Raw genomic sequence first — 13,196 nt, 5'->3', positions numbered from 1 at the left:
CGTGCAGATGTGTACCGTACATGCACGCATAATGGTAACGTTGCACTGGTCTAGCCAAGAGTATAGGGTAACTTTGAGAATTATGTTACGTCGGTCGGTCGAGATAGAGAGAGTGCATGCACGAGAGCGAGAGAGAGTGCGTGCGCGCGAGAAAGAGTGCGTGCGTGAGAGCGAGAGAGAGAGAGAGAGAGAGAGAGAGAGAGAGAGAGAGAGAGAGAGAGAGAAAAGAGAGAGAAATCACCTTACAATTGCATACAGAAAGTGTTTGCGTACATGTAACAAAAAGAAGAAAAAAAGGTGCGGCATTATCAAGTGAAACAGATGAGTACTGTCACCACAATAGATGAAAAGCCAAAGACGTAGAGTGGAAGATTTGTCAAACCAGCACATTATACAAAGTAGAAAGTCTCAAGACTTGATCAACAAGCAGTGCCTTCACACCAAAGCAATCACAAGTGCAGAGATGGAAGAAAACAACCGCAGCAGCTATAATTATGATGTATTGGCAGTCCCCCTGGTGGTGGTGGTGGGGGGGGGGGGGTTAGTGCAAGAATTGATAAGTCGATGTCCGTTGCTATATGCTGAGCGTTATACACTGAAAGTGCTAGCTGCATTAGACCTAGATTTATATGCAAGTAACTGCATGCGAGAATATCACATACTTCGAGTACATGCTAGCTAAAGTAGGAGCGAGAATATCATACACATGCTGGCTACAGTAGAGCTACAAGAAAAGCACTGTACTCGAGAATAGCATGACGCTACCAGCGTATACAATCCAACATGGAGTAACCGATGAGGACATTCATGTGAGGTGAGGCCTCTCTATCTGAGCACACGTCCGTCTGGCATCAGTTCTGCCCTTCACATGTTTCATAATCCCTACTCCAGTCGACCTGCATACACTGAGGGGGCTTGCAATTGAGACGGCCAGGCTCGACGTACTGGAAATGTTTGAAAGTGAACTTCTTTTTATAAACGGGACCAGCAGAGTGCTGGAGCGGAAGACTACTCTCACCTGTTACCTTCATGGTCACAGATGACAATGTGCAGAAGTCATGCATGACTGATCACAAGCAGCTTATGTGTACATCGTGCACCTAGTAGCTGTAGATCTTGGTGCAGTGGATGTCCTTGTGGGCACACTCACGATTGCGGTTATAGCAATAGAAGTAGCCGCTCTTCAGCTTCAGGACTTTCACCAAGCCGTTGGGCCAGCGATCCGGCTAAGAGGAACATGCAGAGAGAGAGAGAGAGAGAGAGATGAGAGAGATGAGAGAGAGAGAGAGAGAGAGAGAGAGAGAGAGAGAGAGAGAGAGAGAGAGAGAGACAGACAGACAGACAGAGAGAGAGACAGAGAGAGAGAGAGAGAGAGAGAGAGAGAGAGAGAGAGAGAGAGAGAGAGACAGACTGAGAGACAGAGACAGAGAGAGGGAGAGACGACATGGAGGAAAAAACTAAAAAATCATAATAATAGATGGTGCAAGAATGAACTCGGATGGAGAGCCAAGCACTAATTATAAAAAGTAAAAAGGACCAAGGAACTACAAGTTACACTATAATGTCCACTAACACCACCAGTTACTAAACAGCTCATGCAATAACATTGCACGACACTGACCGACCGTACTGACGTTTTACAACATTATAGTGTAACTTGTAGTTCCTTGGTCCTTTGCTCATCGTAGGTCAACCAAGACCATGTCTTGAAATATGACGCCTGACAAGAGCGCTGCACCACTGTCTTTTTCCCAATTTCCCGCCGAGGAAACGCGAAGGAAGTGGTTGGATGGACTGGCACTTCTGGCACAGATACTTCGCTGACAGAAGCCATAGCTGCTAAGCATGCACTGCGGCTAAGCTGACCAAACAGCGAGACAAATTTGAAAAACTACTTCGTTCAGTAAAAGAATCTGAAGCACTCGACGAAAACCCTCAAGTACTACAAATCACAATGTAGAATCCATCATGGCACGTGCTTTCAGGTCGCGCGACTCGAGCCACAGGCCCACAGGCCACAGCTAGCCCTCAAGCGCGCACGCGTGCACGGCAAGATCAGAGCGAGATCGCAAGTACGCGTACGTATGTACAATCGATGATCACATGACGTTACTGCGTCCTAAAAAAATCGTCGGTCAGCCCGCAGGCCCTACTGTTGTCCGTGCCACAAGCCAAAACTAGATCCGACTGATTGGATCCATAAGTCAGTGTTCTCATGACACCAGCCTGGTTGCCATGTACTTCGAAGTAGCACGTTCAAGCCCTATATCTTTCTTTGTGGATATAATCAGTTCAAATTGATAGTGATCACCATGGTAGATGTGTGTACATCGTAACAAAAAATCCAGGTGAGGTTTATACTCCGCATTATACTTTTTCTGTGAATACGATGTGGTAGCCACTTCCATGATTATATAATTGTGTTGATTTTCATAGGAAAGTTGGCTGCTCCCCACACTGGAGCGCTCGCTTTTCCGCCCACTTGACTTGGACTTGGGGTCAAGTGTCAAGTAAAGTTGGCGGAAAAGTACGAGCTTCGTTGTGGTTAGCAATGGACTTTCTTACGTATGTTGTTGTTTTTCAAATCTCTATTCTCGCGATGGCCAATGGCCAATAAGAGATATTGTTTGTTTGAATTCTTTATTCTCACGATGGCACCATCGGCAATTGTTATTGTTGTTGTTGCTGTTGTTGACTATTATGTGAAGTTCAAAGCACCATATCAGCGAAACCTCTTACCAGATCTCCACCGTGAAAATGCTCATACTCGGTGGCATCGCGAAAGCCAGCCAGCTGAAACCGGTATGCTACAGGGAAAATGGACAGGTCACAAAACATCGTGTACATTGTAGATAATTCGACGGGTTGACAGGCATAGTGGTGATGTTGGTCTAAGATCATAGTAGATAAACGGAGGGTACCAGGTTCAAGTCCCCCGGTTCGGTCTATTCTCGAATCGATTATTGGGCCTATTCTTGAATGGGTTCCTGAATGCGCTGAGTGATCCTGATCAGATCCAATTGTGCCAAAGGGCGTTTCAGGACCGAAATACCGATTTTAGATCTTTCGTTTTCCCTTGTAACCCTTACTCATCTTTATCGCCATGGCTGGCTATCACCCACTTTCTTCACATTGGCCGGAGTTTTCATTGCATCTTGAGATGTTGTAATATATAAAATTGATACAGTACGACCCTCACTCAAACCTTTTGTTTTGCTTCTGGTTTCTCATTTCTCATGACTTGAAGATGGATGCTAGTGTACTGGGAGAATTTCCAACATAATCTGCTGTGAGAGATGACGATGAAGTAGAGCAGGTCCCGGCATTCTTCCCGGTATTGAAGTATAATTCCAGTTCCTTTGCGGATGTGCTGGAGTTTCTCTGGCACCAGTGCATGCAGTTCCCCAATCCGAATAATGTTTTAGTCTTGCCCACTCTCTCCATGTTAGATGTACTGCGCGGTCCACAGTCCATTCAGAAAATGACGAGCGCTGGCTCTGGAGAGCTCCCGTGTTTGGTGATTTTTCGTGATTTTATGGTACACTGTGCAGTGCCGGGCCGCGAGATTCGAAACTTGAAAAAAGGGTCCAAAAAGGTGCCTCAACTGTGGTTCGACCCGCAAATGTACTGTTATGCACGTGCAGTGAACGGCCTGGATTTTCATGGTTTTTCCTCAATTCAGTGCTTTGGGGGCAAAACCAGGCTGAAATCCTATTCTCGTTATGGCTTGCTCTTCGGAGAAATAGACTTCAAAAACACAATGAAGAGCATTCCATGGGGGGTGCCAAAAAAATTGTGACAAAACTCAAAATTTGACCCATTAATGGCCAAAAGCTAGGATATCATTTTCTGAATGGACGGTAAGTGTAAGTAGGAAACCATGGGTGCAGCGGAGCAACTGTTTCCCAGGACTACTAGACCGCGCCCTGGCGACACTGCGGGCACTGGGTGCAGCACCCAACGGTAGATACATTTCGTTTCCGTGACCTCCTTCAATCTCCTTTCCTGGCATACAAGAACTGTATCCTCCTCAATCGCATGCAAGTGAATTACTTCAATGGGGGACGAGGAGGAATGAGTTGTGCAAGCCGAGGTCTCTTACCGTCTTCGACTTCCTCGTTCCAGACTTTTCCTCGTTTCATGGTCTTGGGCTGTGGTGCCGTCACGGTCGCCGCTCGTTGTTTCGGTGCTGTGGCAGCCGCCGGGGCCATGCCGGGTCTGCGCACTATACCGATGTCATGCGAACTGGACCGCGCTGTTGCAGAGCTGGTCGATGCTGTCGCCGAAGCAGAGCAAGACGCCTGAGGCTCGCCGGCCTGCGGTGCTCGGCCCACACCGGCCGCTGTGGACTGAGCAGAACTGCTGCTGGCGTCCCTGCTGCAGCTAGGAGTCCCTACGGACGTGGACACGCCGCTGCTTGGCTGCTTTGAGGTGCTAGCGAGCGCCCTTCCTTTCGTCGACGGCAATGGCTTGCCCAGCCCGCCTGCAGTGCGGCCCGGCGGCCTGCCATGAACAGCTTTGCCCGAGATGGACAACGAAGCCATTGGCAGTGACATTGTCTTGTACTTACAGCAAGTGGTGATCTATCAGATTACCGAAATCAGTTGCTTCGCCTTGCTTCCCCACTTCTGGCGGGTACACACTGCACCTCCTTACAAACTACTTCCTAGCCTTTCTTACTGCAATAAGCTTGGGCGAAGAAGTAAGTTGGCTGTTTGCCGAGGCCCTGGAGCCACAGCGTAGCTCTAGAGAGGAACTGGACCCTGGAAAGAAGCCGTGGAAGCTGGCGACTAAAACTGTTCGTTCAGTGATTGATGTTTCAATGAAGCTAGCTAGCTTGCAAACGACTCCTGTCCTGCTTCTACAAGTAATTAGTTCTACTAGTACTACTAGTACAGTACATGTAGTTCTAGTGCCTGAACTAACTAGTTACTTGTGAAGTAAAGTACGGGTTAGTTACCGGTAGTTGAACTGAGTGAAGCCTAGGCCAGGGCTTTCGCGGCTCCTGATCCTGGCCTGGCTTGTGCGACATCATCATGACACGTAACTCGTTCAAGCCGACCGCGCGCCGGGCCGGTGCTGCTAATCACTATGGCGACATTAGACTCCCAGCATGCATATCTCTCATTCTCACTCTCTCGGTTGTTACAAAAATAATAAAATTAATAAATACTCGACTCCGGCTCCTAACAAGACACATTGTGCTGTGAGTACATGACTTGTGCTAGTACTAGTAGTACTACAAGATTTGGTTCGTTATAAACGAAAACTGTTCGCTAGTACTAGCTATAAAGGGTCGATTTTGTATGGGTTCAAACAGGGACATGGACAAGGGTTCGCTATAATACACTATGCGAGCTCATATTCATAAGTAAGTGGAGTCGACTGCATTTACCGCCATCTGTCTCTCTCCTGTCTAGGCATGCAATGCCAAAGTGCCTGCATGCCAATGTTGTTGCCTTACACTGATTGTACATAATGTGGTTGAAGGAGGCGTAGCTATAGCAATCATAGCATCTTTTGAGACAACAGCGGTCATCAGGCTGCAGGGTGAGTAGTGCGTGGAGGGAGAGTTGGGCTTCGCTTTGGGCCATGCTCCCCCCCCCCCCCCCATTCATGCATGCTCGCATATGAATATGATACATGTACATGTACATGACGGGCGTATCTGGTCTCCCTTTTAGGGGGGTGGGGGTGCACAGCCACATAAAATGCATAGGATGGCTGGTGCATGTCATTCATGGTTATGACGTGCATGCTGAACATAAGTCGAATTTTGTTTGGGGGGGATGCACAAGTCCCCCCCCCCCCCTGTGCCCCATGCGGGCTACACGCATGTACATGATCTGTCCCTGCGGGAATTTGCGGAAAAAATCCTCGACAACTTGCGCAAGAAATTGCGGCAGAAAACAACAAAAAATGCGGCGAAAAGTGCGGAACTTGCCAGGAACTTGCGGAATTATTGGCAGAAAATTGCGGATTTGGGCCAAATCACGAAATTTGTTGTATCCTTAGAATCTCTATTTGCGTACTGTGGAAATAACCTACAAGCAGGATCATGGAAAGCACTGTATACTGCGTGAAAAGCGCAGAAAAATGTCAAAAGAAGTGCAGAAAACAACAAAAAACGCGGGAAATCGCGGATTTTTCAGAAAATCGCGGGTTTGGGCCAAAATCGCGAAATTTGTTGCGTCCGTGGAATCGCGATTTCCTGGAGGGACAGCATGATGTATGACATAGGCTGTGTCACATACGTGTACATGTATAGTGGCATGAGGGCAAACTGAATTTGAAAAATATCTTTATAAGAATTATATCAAGCGTGTACCTTATGTCGCAGGGCCGGTTATGCAATGCCAAGGAAAACCAGATGCAGAATTTAGAAGAGAAGAGCAGATATTACACAAACATGTGACGTGAAGATATCAAGTTTAAAAAGTAAAAGAAATTTTTCGCGCCCCTTCCGGAAGGAACTCATGACGGCCTCTAACACCCAGTAAATCCCAGTTAGAACAGCAATAGAACTATTAAATGAAAATAAAAATTTCAAAATTTTTGAAGGACGCTTCACACAGCTTCATCATTGCACTTGAATAGATGTTTTTTCCATGTCCACTTCATTCCTGATGATGATCATGAAGACCGAAACGTTGAAACGATACTTCTAATGGATTTGTGTGAAATGCAGTGCTCTCTTGAGTGTAGGCAGGTTGCCTGCAAACTATTCAAGTGCAATAGAAATAATGATACTAAGTGGCACAGTCATCGCCATACATCATCAACATCTCAATAGTGTTAGCCAGAATCTATTTCCTTCTGGCTAGATTATTTAGTGCTATTCTAACTCTCAATGAGCGAAACAGCTGTCTGGAGGATAGGGAGCATCTATCCAAGAACGGAACTAACTTCCTCGCTATGGAGTATGGTGTTTGTGAATGTGGGCCAAAATCAAGAGCGCAATGTGGAGAAGTGGACAGTTCAAGCTATTCTAAGAGTTACTGTCAGTAAGAGGAGAATCAGGAGATAATATTATAAAGTGTTGCTCAATGAAATCCAGTCGCATCACTCAGGTACACGCCGGGCGTTGCGCGGCCCCAGACCTGCGAACACTGGGCTGAGAAATGATGCAAGGCGCAAACTAGAGTGACGCGACCGGATTTCATTGAGTAACACTGTATGAGTGTGCTTGGCAGTGTGGGCCACGCAGGATCACCTCCGCTTCCGGACCACTTGCAGCGCAGTGATAATGTGGGCCACGCAGGATCACCTCCGCTTCCGGACAACTTGCAGCGCAGTGATAATGGGTGCCAACGTTGGCAGGACGACGACTGCATGACTCGAAGCACAAGCAGAGTGATTGCCGACTTCAAACACCTGAAGCGGTGGTAGGGACATGACACATCAAATTCCAAAAGACAAAAACACACACACAGTAAAGGGGAAGTTCACCCAAAAATCAAGACTTCACACTATCATTAAAAAATGCCCTGATACTGCTGGCGACAGTCTCGGGTTGGTCAGGGCTTCTGTTTCGGATTTAGCATGGTCACAGCAGATGGAAGTTTCACTAAAATCAGTGACATCATAATGACGTCATAATTTGCCCAGAACAGGTCAGATCTGTGAGATCACAGAGATGAACTTTGTATACAGGAGTAGATGGGTATTAAAACGAGTGGTGAAAGGGGTGATTCGGGTACCCGGGTACCCGTCTGTTTAACGGCTGATCCGTTAGCCAACGAGTACCCGCTAGTCGTGTACGACGGTACGGTACGGTGTTATTAGCTGGATTCTACTGTCGTACAGTTCGATATACAGTTTGAATATGTTGTTGTGGGTTCGATCCTGCTACATATGACAATTTGGACTGTTTTGCATGTAGCACAGTAAGTGTGTATGCTGCGCTTGTTGCAATGTAGTGCACTTGCTGTGAATTGCATGACATCGCATGTCCTCCTGGCACGAATTGCGGAAGGCTATTGTATAGTAACTGTTACTATTGGCTGCTAAAGGGTACCCGATAACCCGCCCGTTAAGCCACGTAGCCGTTTGCAACCTTAAAGGGTAACCGTTTCACCCCTAAATTTAAAATTGCTTGCAGAGCATGTTTTAATGTACTGTTGTGCAGCTAGAGAGATTTTCAAACACAGGACAGGACGTCACACAAGTATACGAGCGCGAGTCACCAGCTTTTCGAATAAGTATGCAGTACGAGTCGGTAGCGCGAGTCCGTGACTTCGCCGATGTTCATCAACTGATGATGTATTATTCGCAGAACATAGCCATGGAGTGACGGAATGCGACATCATCATCGCGCGTATCATCATATTCGCACGCCATTGCTCTTCCCGGTCCTGCATGGCATCGTTTCGTTTGTATCGCCATGCTTGAAGTGCTCTCTTCTCGTTCCGCTAGCACGTTGCGTTGTTTGTGGCACGCTTTCTCCTTGTGCGTGTCTTTGCACGTTCTGTACGTATGTACAAACGGACTTTACTGTTGCATGGCTGTTTTATCCCCCTCCCCCCCCCCCCTTTTGTGTGCAGTCAACTTCGCTAATAACGACTGCGGATATAATGACAATTCGCTAATAACGACTGCGGATATAACGACAATTCGCGAATACGGACAGAATTTCCATGCCCAGAGCAAAGTCCCATCTTACTGTATACATTTAACTTGGGATACAACGACTATCTGAATTACAACAATTCGCGAATAGCAGCATGCTTTTAGTGCCCCGAGGTCATTATTAACTGCTTGAATAACGACTTTCTGGGCTTTTGACAGCTATTTCAAGTACCTGTCATGCAGAAGTACCAGAACCCATCCGGAAAGATAAAGGCACACATGCAAGAAGATGCAGCCAAGGGGGGGGGGGGGTGCTTTAATTTTTATTTTGCTTCAAAATAGTTGGAGTGATCAGCACAGCTATAATGTCATGTAGTTGTATATGTACACGATATACAGAAATCATCATACATGTACATGTGCGTATTGTACATGTCCCTGTAGATGGCTCCAAAAGGCTAATTTTTCAATCTATCTCCCTTGCATAGTGGCTTTGTAATTCCTTTCATTTGTAACGTGAAAATAAAGTACACATTGACATAGAACATGAAAAGAGCTTCATTTCGATATGCATGTCATTCTATACAAAATACGGGTTTACATACATTCAAATGGGACTTCGGATACTGTAAAAGCCATTATTCTAACGAGGCGCATATATAACGATTTCCCAAAATTGACTAGTTTACGTGTACCAAAGATAACAATTCTCACTCATTCTCAACGCTCAATAGGACAGTATATGTATCGATTTCTGTATAACGACAGATTTCTCCTCGTTAACTCGTTAACTTAGAGTAGCACTTCGTTCTATATATGGCTTTTACAGTATAAGGACACTTCACGTATAAGGACACTTTTCTGATGCCCCGCCGCCGAGTGTCGTTATTCGCAAAGTTGACTGTACAGTCTTCTAGTGTTCAGTGTGCTATTTCATGCAGCACTCTAATCCATGATTCAGCATTTTGCAACAATGCGTCGCTCGCCTTCATCATGGTCTTCGTCTTTCTGTAAAAGCACTTGTTCTGGCAATATCATTTATAATATCGTTTAGCTCGGGGTAGGGGGAGTGGGGTTCAAGACACACCAGCCGCCCTGGTAGAAACAAATCAAAACGCACCAGCTGGCGAATGATCACTCACTTCAGAGAATGCAGAATTCCTCGACGTCCTTCGCCGTTCCACTCCCAATCGCACTCTTCACAGCTTGATGCAGGTCCCGGCCGCTCATGTGCTCGTAATGAATGCCCCACAGTTCTGTCACTGCGTCGAACAACTCAAACGGGCTTTTCCCCGGATAGGCTTTGTTATTGATTGCCTGCAGGTTGCGAGAATCAATAAAAAATAAAAAAAAATAAAAAAAAATTTCACGGTTCGCGTGAGACTCGGCCAAAGGCCCAGTTTTCCGCATCCGCAGGAACGCCACCACCCTCTTGGATCAAGGCGAGAATCAATAGAGAGGTTTTAAATATGCACGTTATTTCTGACGTGATGCGAAAGTTCAGCTCACGCTATTTGGCTCGCACGTCGAAAAACAACGCGAGTGACCTGCACAGCTCACATCGAAATTTGGAGTTTTATGCCAAATTCGGAGTGACATTGTGCGTTACGTTGGAAATAGCGTGCATCTTCACCTCTCTAGTAACACATGAAAACCCGACTTGAGATGAGTAAGAAAGCACCCATAATCAAGACCATGCAACTGTGGCTACTCAGTGTGAGCCAGTGTGCGGCGCACTGCCTTCGTTGCATACTGGAAGTCGACTAATATTCGGCGCATGTCTTTTGTTCAGCTATTTTCCACCCGGGGCATTTTTGGCCGAAAATTTGTTCCAGCCGAAAATTTTGTCTTGCAAGGTTCAGTGTGACAGTGTATACAAGCAGCAGCAGTACAGGTCGAAATTTAAATGTGGCCGAAAGGCGTTTTAGCCCAGCGAGGCCGAAATTTATACACGCGGAAAATGTGTAGACTTACAGTGGCTTGGCCACACCATGCCCTGTGCTCATGCAGTCAAACAGCCACCGGCGATCTCTCCCACCAGCACTTCCGCCTCTGCAGCCTCGCTTACACACAGTTAGCGGGCTCATCCCGTATCCGACCGGCATCTTGTGCAGCCCACTCACTGCAACACTGCAGCACTGTCCGCCTTCGCGGCAGCCAATCATGAATTACAACAGCCCCAGTGAGCTTCTCAGATTACGGATACCACAACACCTGGAGAGCAGCTAGTGACGGTCCTCACACCCTGATTTGACCGTAGTTGTTTCTGCGTTGCTGCTGTTTGAATACCTAAGTTATGTGAGTGTTTATCGATATGACTGTATAGATTTCATCAACCCTTGAAATCAACACACTGACATAACCCAAAAGAGAACACACCGCGTCCGGACCGCCGGCCGGGAATTCCGCTGCCAAAAGGTGCAGTCCAACACCATACACACGTTGGGAGGTCCCGGCCACAACATTGCAGATGCGTTTCAGCCTCTCCCGCCGCTCAAGGATGCTGATGGCCTTGAAGTCCACCCACTTCCGAAGTGCTGTGAAGATAGTACAAAAGCAAACGAAAACAATCAGCACTTCACACACACACACACACACAGGCATTCACTCAAGCTGCTCTTCTGTACTATTATGTCAATGTAAACATGTATCTCCTCTCCCACCCTCCACCCCCCCCCCCCCCCCCCCCCCACACACACACATACCATCATGCACGCCTACACCCACGCACACCTTCCTTCCTTCTTCCACTGCCATGACTGGCTATGTGGCCCAGTAAAGGGGCAAACGAGGAGGCGTGTTGTCCACCGGGCGGGGAATGTCAGACTCAGCGTAAGCGTGAATAGCGTTACATTCATGGCTGTCGAAAACTGCGCGTACAAGTACCACAGATGGGGGGCTTCGCCACAGGCTCCACACGCACACACACACACAGAGCCGCACGTCCACAACACGTATCTGTGTTGCGCTCTCACTGCTCAGACCTCATCTATTGGGATTGCCACGCTGCTTTTCTAACAAAAGCCTGATGAGGTTGATATTACAATTCAGTATATGCAATGTAGACCCCCCACTCCCACTACATGTCTACCATTGTTAGTCACATGACCACACTGGGTACAAGACAAAATTTATGAGTAGACAGTCATCCAAAATCCCCTGACGAATCGTGCCTAATAGCAAGAGTACATAACCCCCACCCCCAGAGTGTGCAACGCCTGATGATCCAGCGCTGCATAGGGTCTTGGTCGGGCGTAATCGGATCTTTGCGTCATAATACCGTGCACATCTGAGGGGAATCCGGGGGGGAGTCGCGGGGAATCTCGGACCAAAAATAACGGCGCCCGGCCTTGCGCTGGTATGGAGTGTTCGCACGACATCAGAAGATCCGACTACGCTCGACCAAGACCCTATGCAGAGCTGGATCAGGCGTTGCACACTCTGGGGGTGGGGGTTATGTACTCTTGCTAGGGGGTTATGTACTCTTGCTAGGGGGTTATGTACTCTTGCTAGGGGGATATGTACTCTTGCTAGGGGGTTATGTACTCTTGCTAGGGGGTTATGTACTCTTGCTAGGGGGTTATGTACTCTTGCTAATAGTCGTATACAGACATGCGCGTCCTGATACACGTAGTAGGCCATACTCGTTACAAGACACAATTGTTGAAGTCATCTGATTTGTCTATTTGGCCACACGTTTTTATTTCTATGTTTCTCGTCACCTGAAAATCTAAAAACGTATGCGAGAGGTGGAAAAAATAAAAAATGATCGAAAAATGAAAATGTTTATTAGACCTTTGTTCACACTAAAATCCACCAATACACCATGCAAAATAGCATCCATAGTTAGCAACTAGTATGTGGTAGGAGCTTCTATCGCAATCTGTGCATGTGCAGCTAGATTGCGCACAAAAAATGCCGTCCTTGCATTATGTGTCGCGCAGGCCAGGCCACATTATGTACATGTGCATGAGTGTGCTGGTCCCCACATGCACAGTCAGTGCAGCACAGTTTTTTTCTTCTTTTTTTTCTTCCAGACTCCTGGCTCGTATGCGCGCGGGTGACGAGAAACATAGAAATAAAAACGTGTGGCCTTAACAAGGGTAGACCTGTCCTATGGGTCTGTGACCACGACGACCGACAGCCACGCCTAACACACTGTAAAAGCCATTATTCTAACGAGCTGCAAATATAACGGATTTCCTAAAACTGACCGGTTCACGCGAACCTCAGGTAACGATTCTCGCTCATTCTCAACGCTCACTAGCAATAGCATTATCATGCAGGGATCTCTGTATTACGTTTTGTATTTAAAGGGGAAGTTAAGGCAAAAATAAAAATTTCACCAGTTGTAGTCTTCGGGGTGCTGAGTCGAATGGTCTTGGTACGAGGAAGCTGAGACGCTCCCTTCCTACTTGAATCCCAATCGAACTCGCGCACTTCCACCGAAACTGGGTGACTGCGCCCTACTAGATGGGGATTTGTATGCAAAATGTCACTAAAAGCGCCATTTCGTTCTTATAAAAGCACGGATGACCGCGATTGGCCCATATGTTGTAGTCTTTTGGACGCTGAGTCGACTGGTTTTGGTCCGAAAAGGCTGCGATGCAGCGTTCCTCCTTTATTCC

At 47.0% G+C, this 13,196-nt stretch overlaps 2 protein-coding genes across 7 annotated transcripts in view; both read right to left on the bottom strand.

Moving 5' to 3' along the window:
- Window positions 1-68: 68 nt before the first annotated feature.
- Window positions 69-4,869, bottom strand: LOC135819659 (mucin-19-like). Its single transcript, XM_065332909.1, has 3 exons — window positions 4,103-4,869; window positions 2,740-2,807; window positions 69-1,226 (listed from the first exon to the last, which is right to left on the bottom strand). The coding sequence occupies exons 1-3, from the start codon at window positions 4,554-4,556 to the stop codon at window positions 1,101-1,103; spliced, it is 648 nt and encodes a 215-aa protein (XP_065188981.1). The 5' UTR covers window positions 4,557-4,869; the 3' UTR covers window positions 69-1,100.
- A 1,415-nt stretch (window positions 4,870-6,284) lies between these two features.
- LOC135819645 (uncharacterized) overlaps window positions 6,285-13,196 on the bottom strand; it is an 84,149-nt gene continuing 77,237 nt past the window's right edge. For 5 of the 6 annotated variants that reach the window (XM_065332891.1, XM_065332889.1, XM_065332892.1 and 2 more), the window contains exons 5-7: window positions 10,948-11,105; window positions 9,711-9,885; window positions 6,285-7,374 (exon numbers count right to left, since the gene is read on the bottom strand). In XM_065332891.1, coding sequence (XP_065188963.1) covers window positions 9,712-9,885; window positions 10,948-11,105 — 332 coding nt within the window. In that variant the 3' untranslated portion in view covers window positions 6,285-7,374; window position 9,711. The remainder of the gene's footprint in view (window positions 7,375-9,710; window positions 9,886-10,947; window positions 11,106-13,196) is intronic. The other variant, XR_010553947.1, reaches the window with a different exon arrangement.

Source organism: Sycon ciliatum, chromosome 6 (assembly GCF_964019385.1).
Source record: "Sycon ciliatum chromosome 6, ocSycCili1.1, whole genome shotgun sequence".
Lineage (NCBI taxonomy): Eukaryota > Metazoa > Porifera > Calcarea > Leucosolenida > Sycettidae > Sycon > Sycon ciliatum.
The sequence above is the reverse complement of the archived record's forward strand: the minus strand, read 5'-3'. Positions and strand labels throughout refer to the sequence as shown.

What these genes read in the sequence shown, in the direction of transcription:
- LOC135819659 (XM_065332909.1), bottom strand. Translation starts at nt 4,556, where the DNA reads ATGTCACTGCCAATGGCTTCGTTGTCCATCTCGGGCAAAGCTGTTCAT. An exon ending in GAACGAGGAAGTCGAAGACG is followed by an intron (nt 2,808 to 4,102) that starts GTAAGAGACCTC and finishes TTTTCCCTGTAG; the next exon opens with CATACCGGTTTCAGCTGGCT. An exon ending in ATTTTCACGGTGGAGATCTG is followed by an intron (nt 1,227 to 2,739) that starts GTAAGAGGTTTC and finishes TGTTCCTCTTAG; the next exon opens with CCGGATCGCTGGCCCAACGG.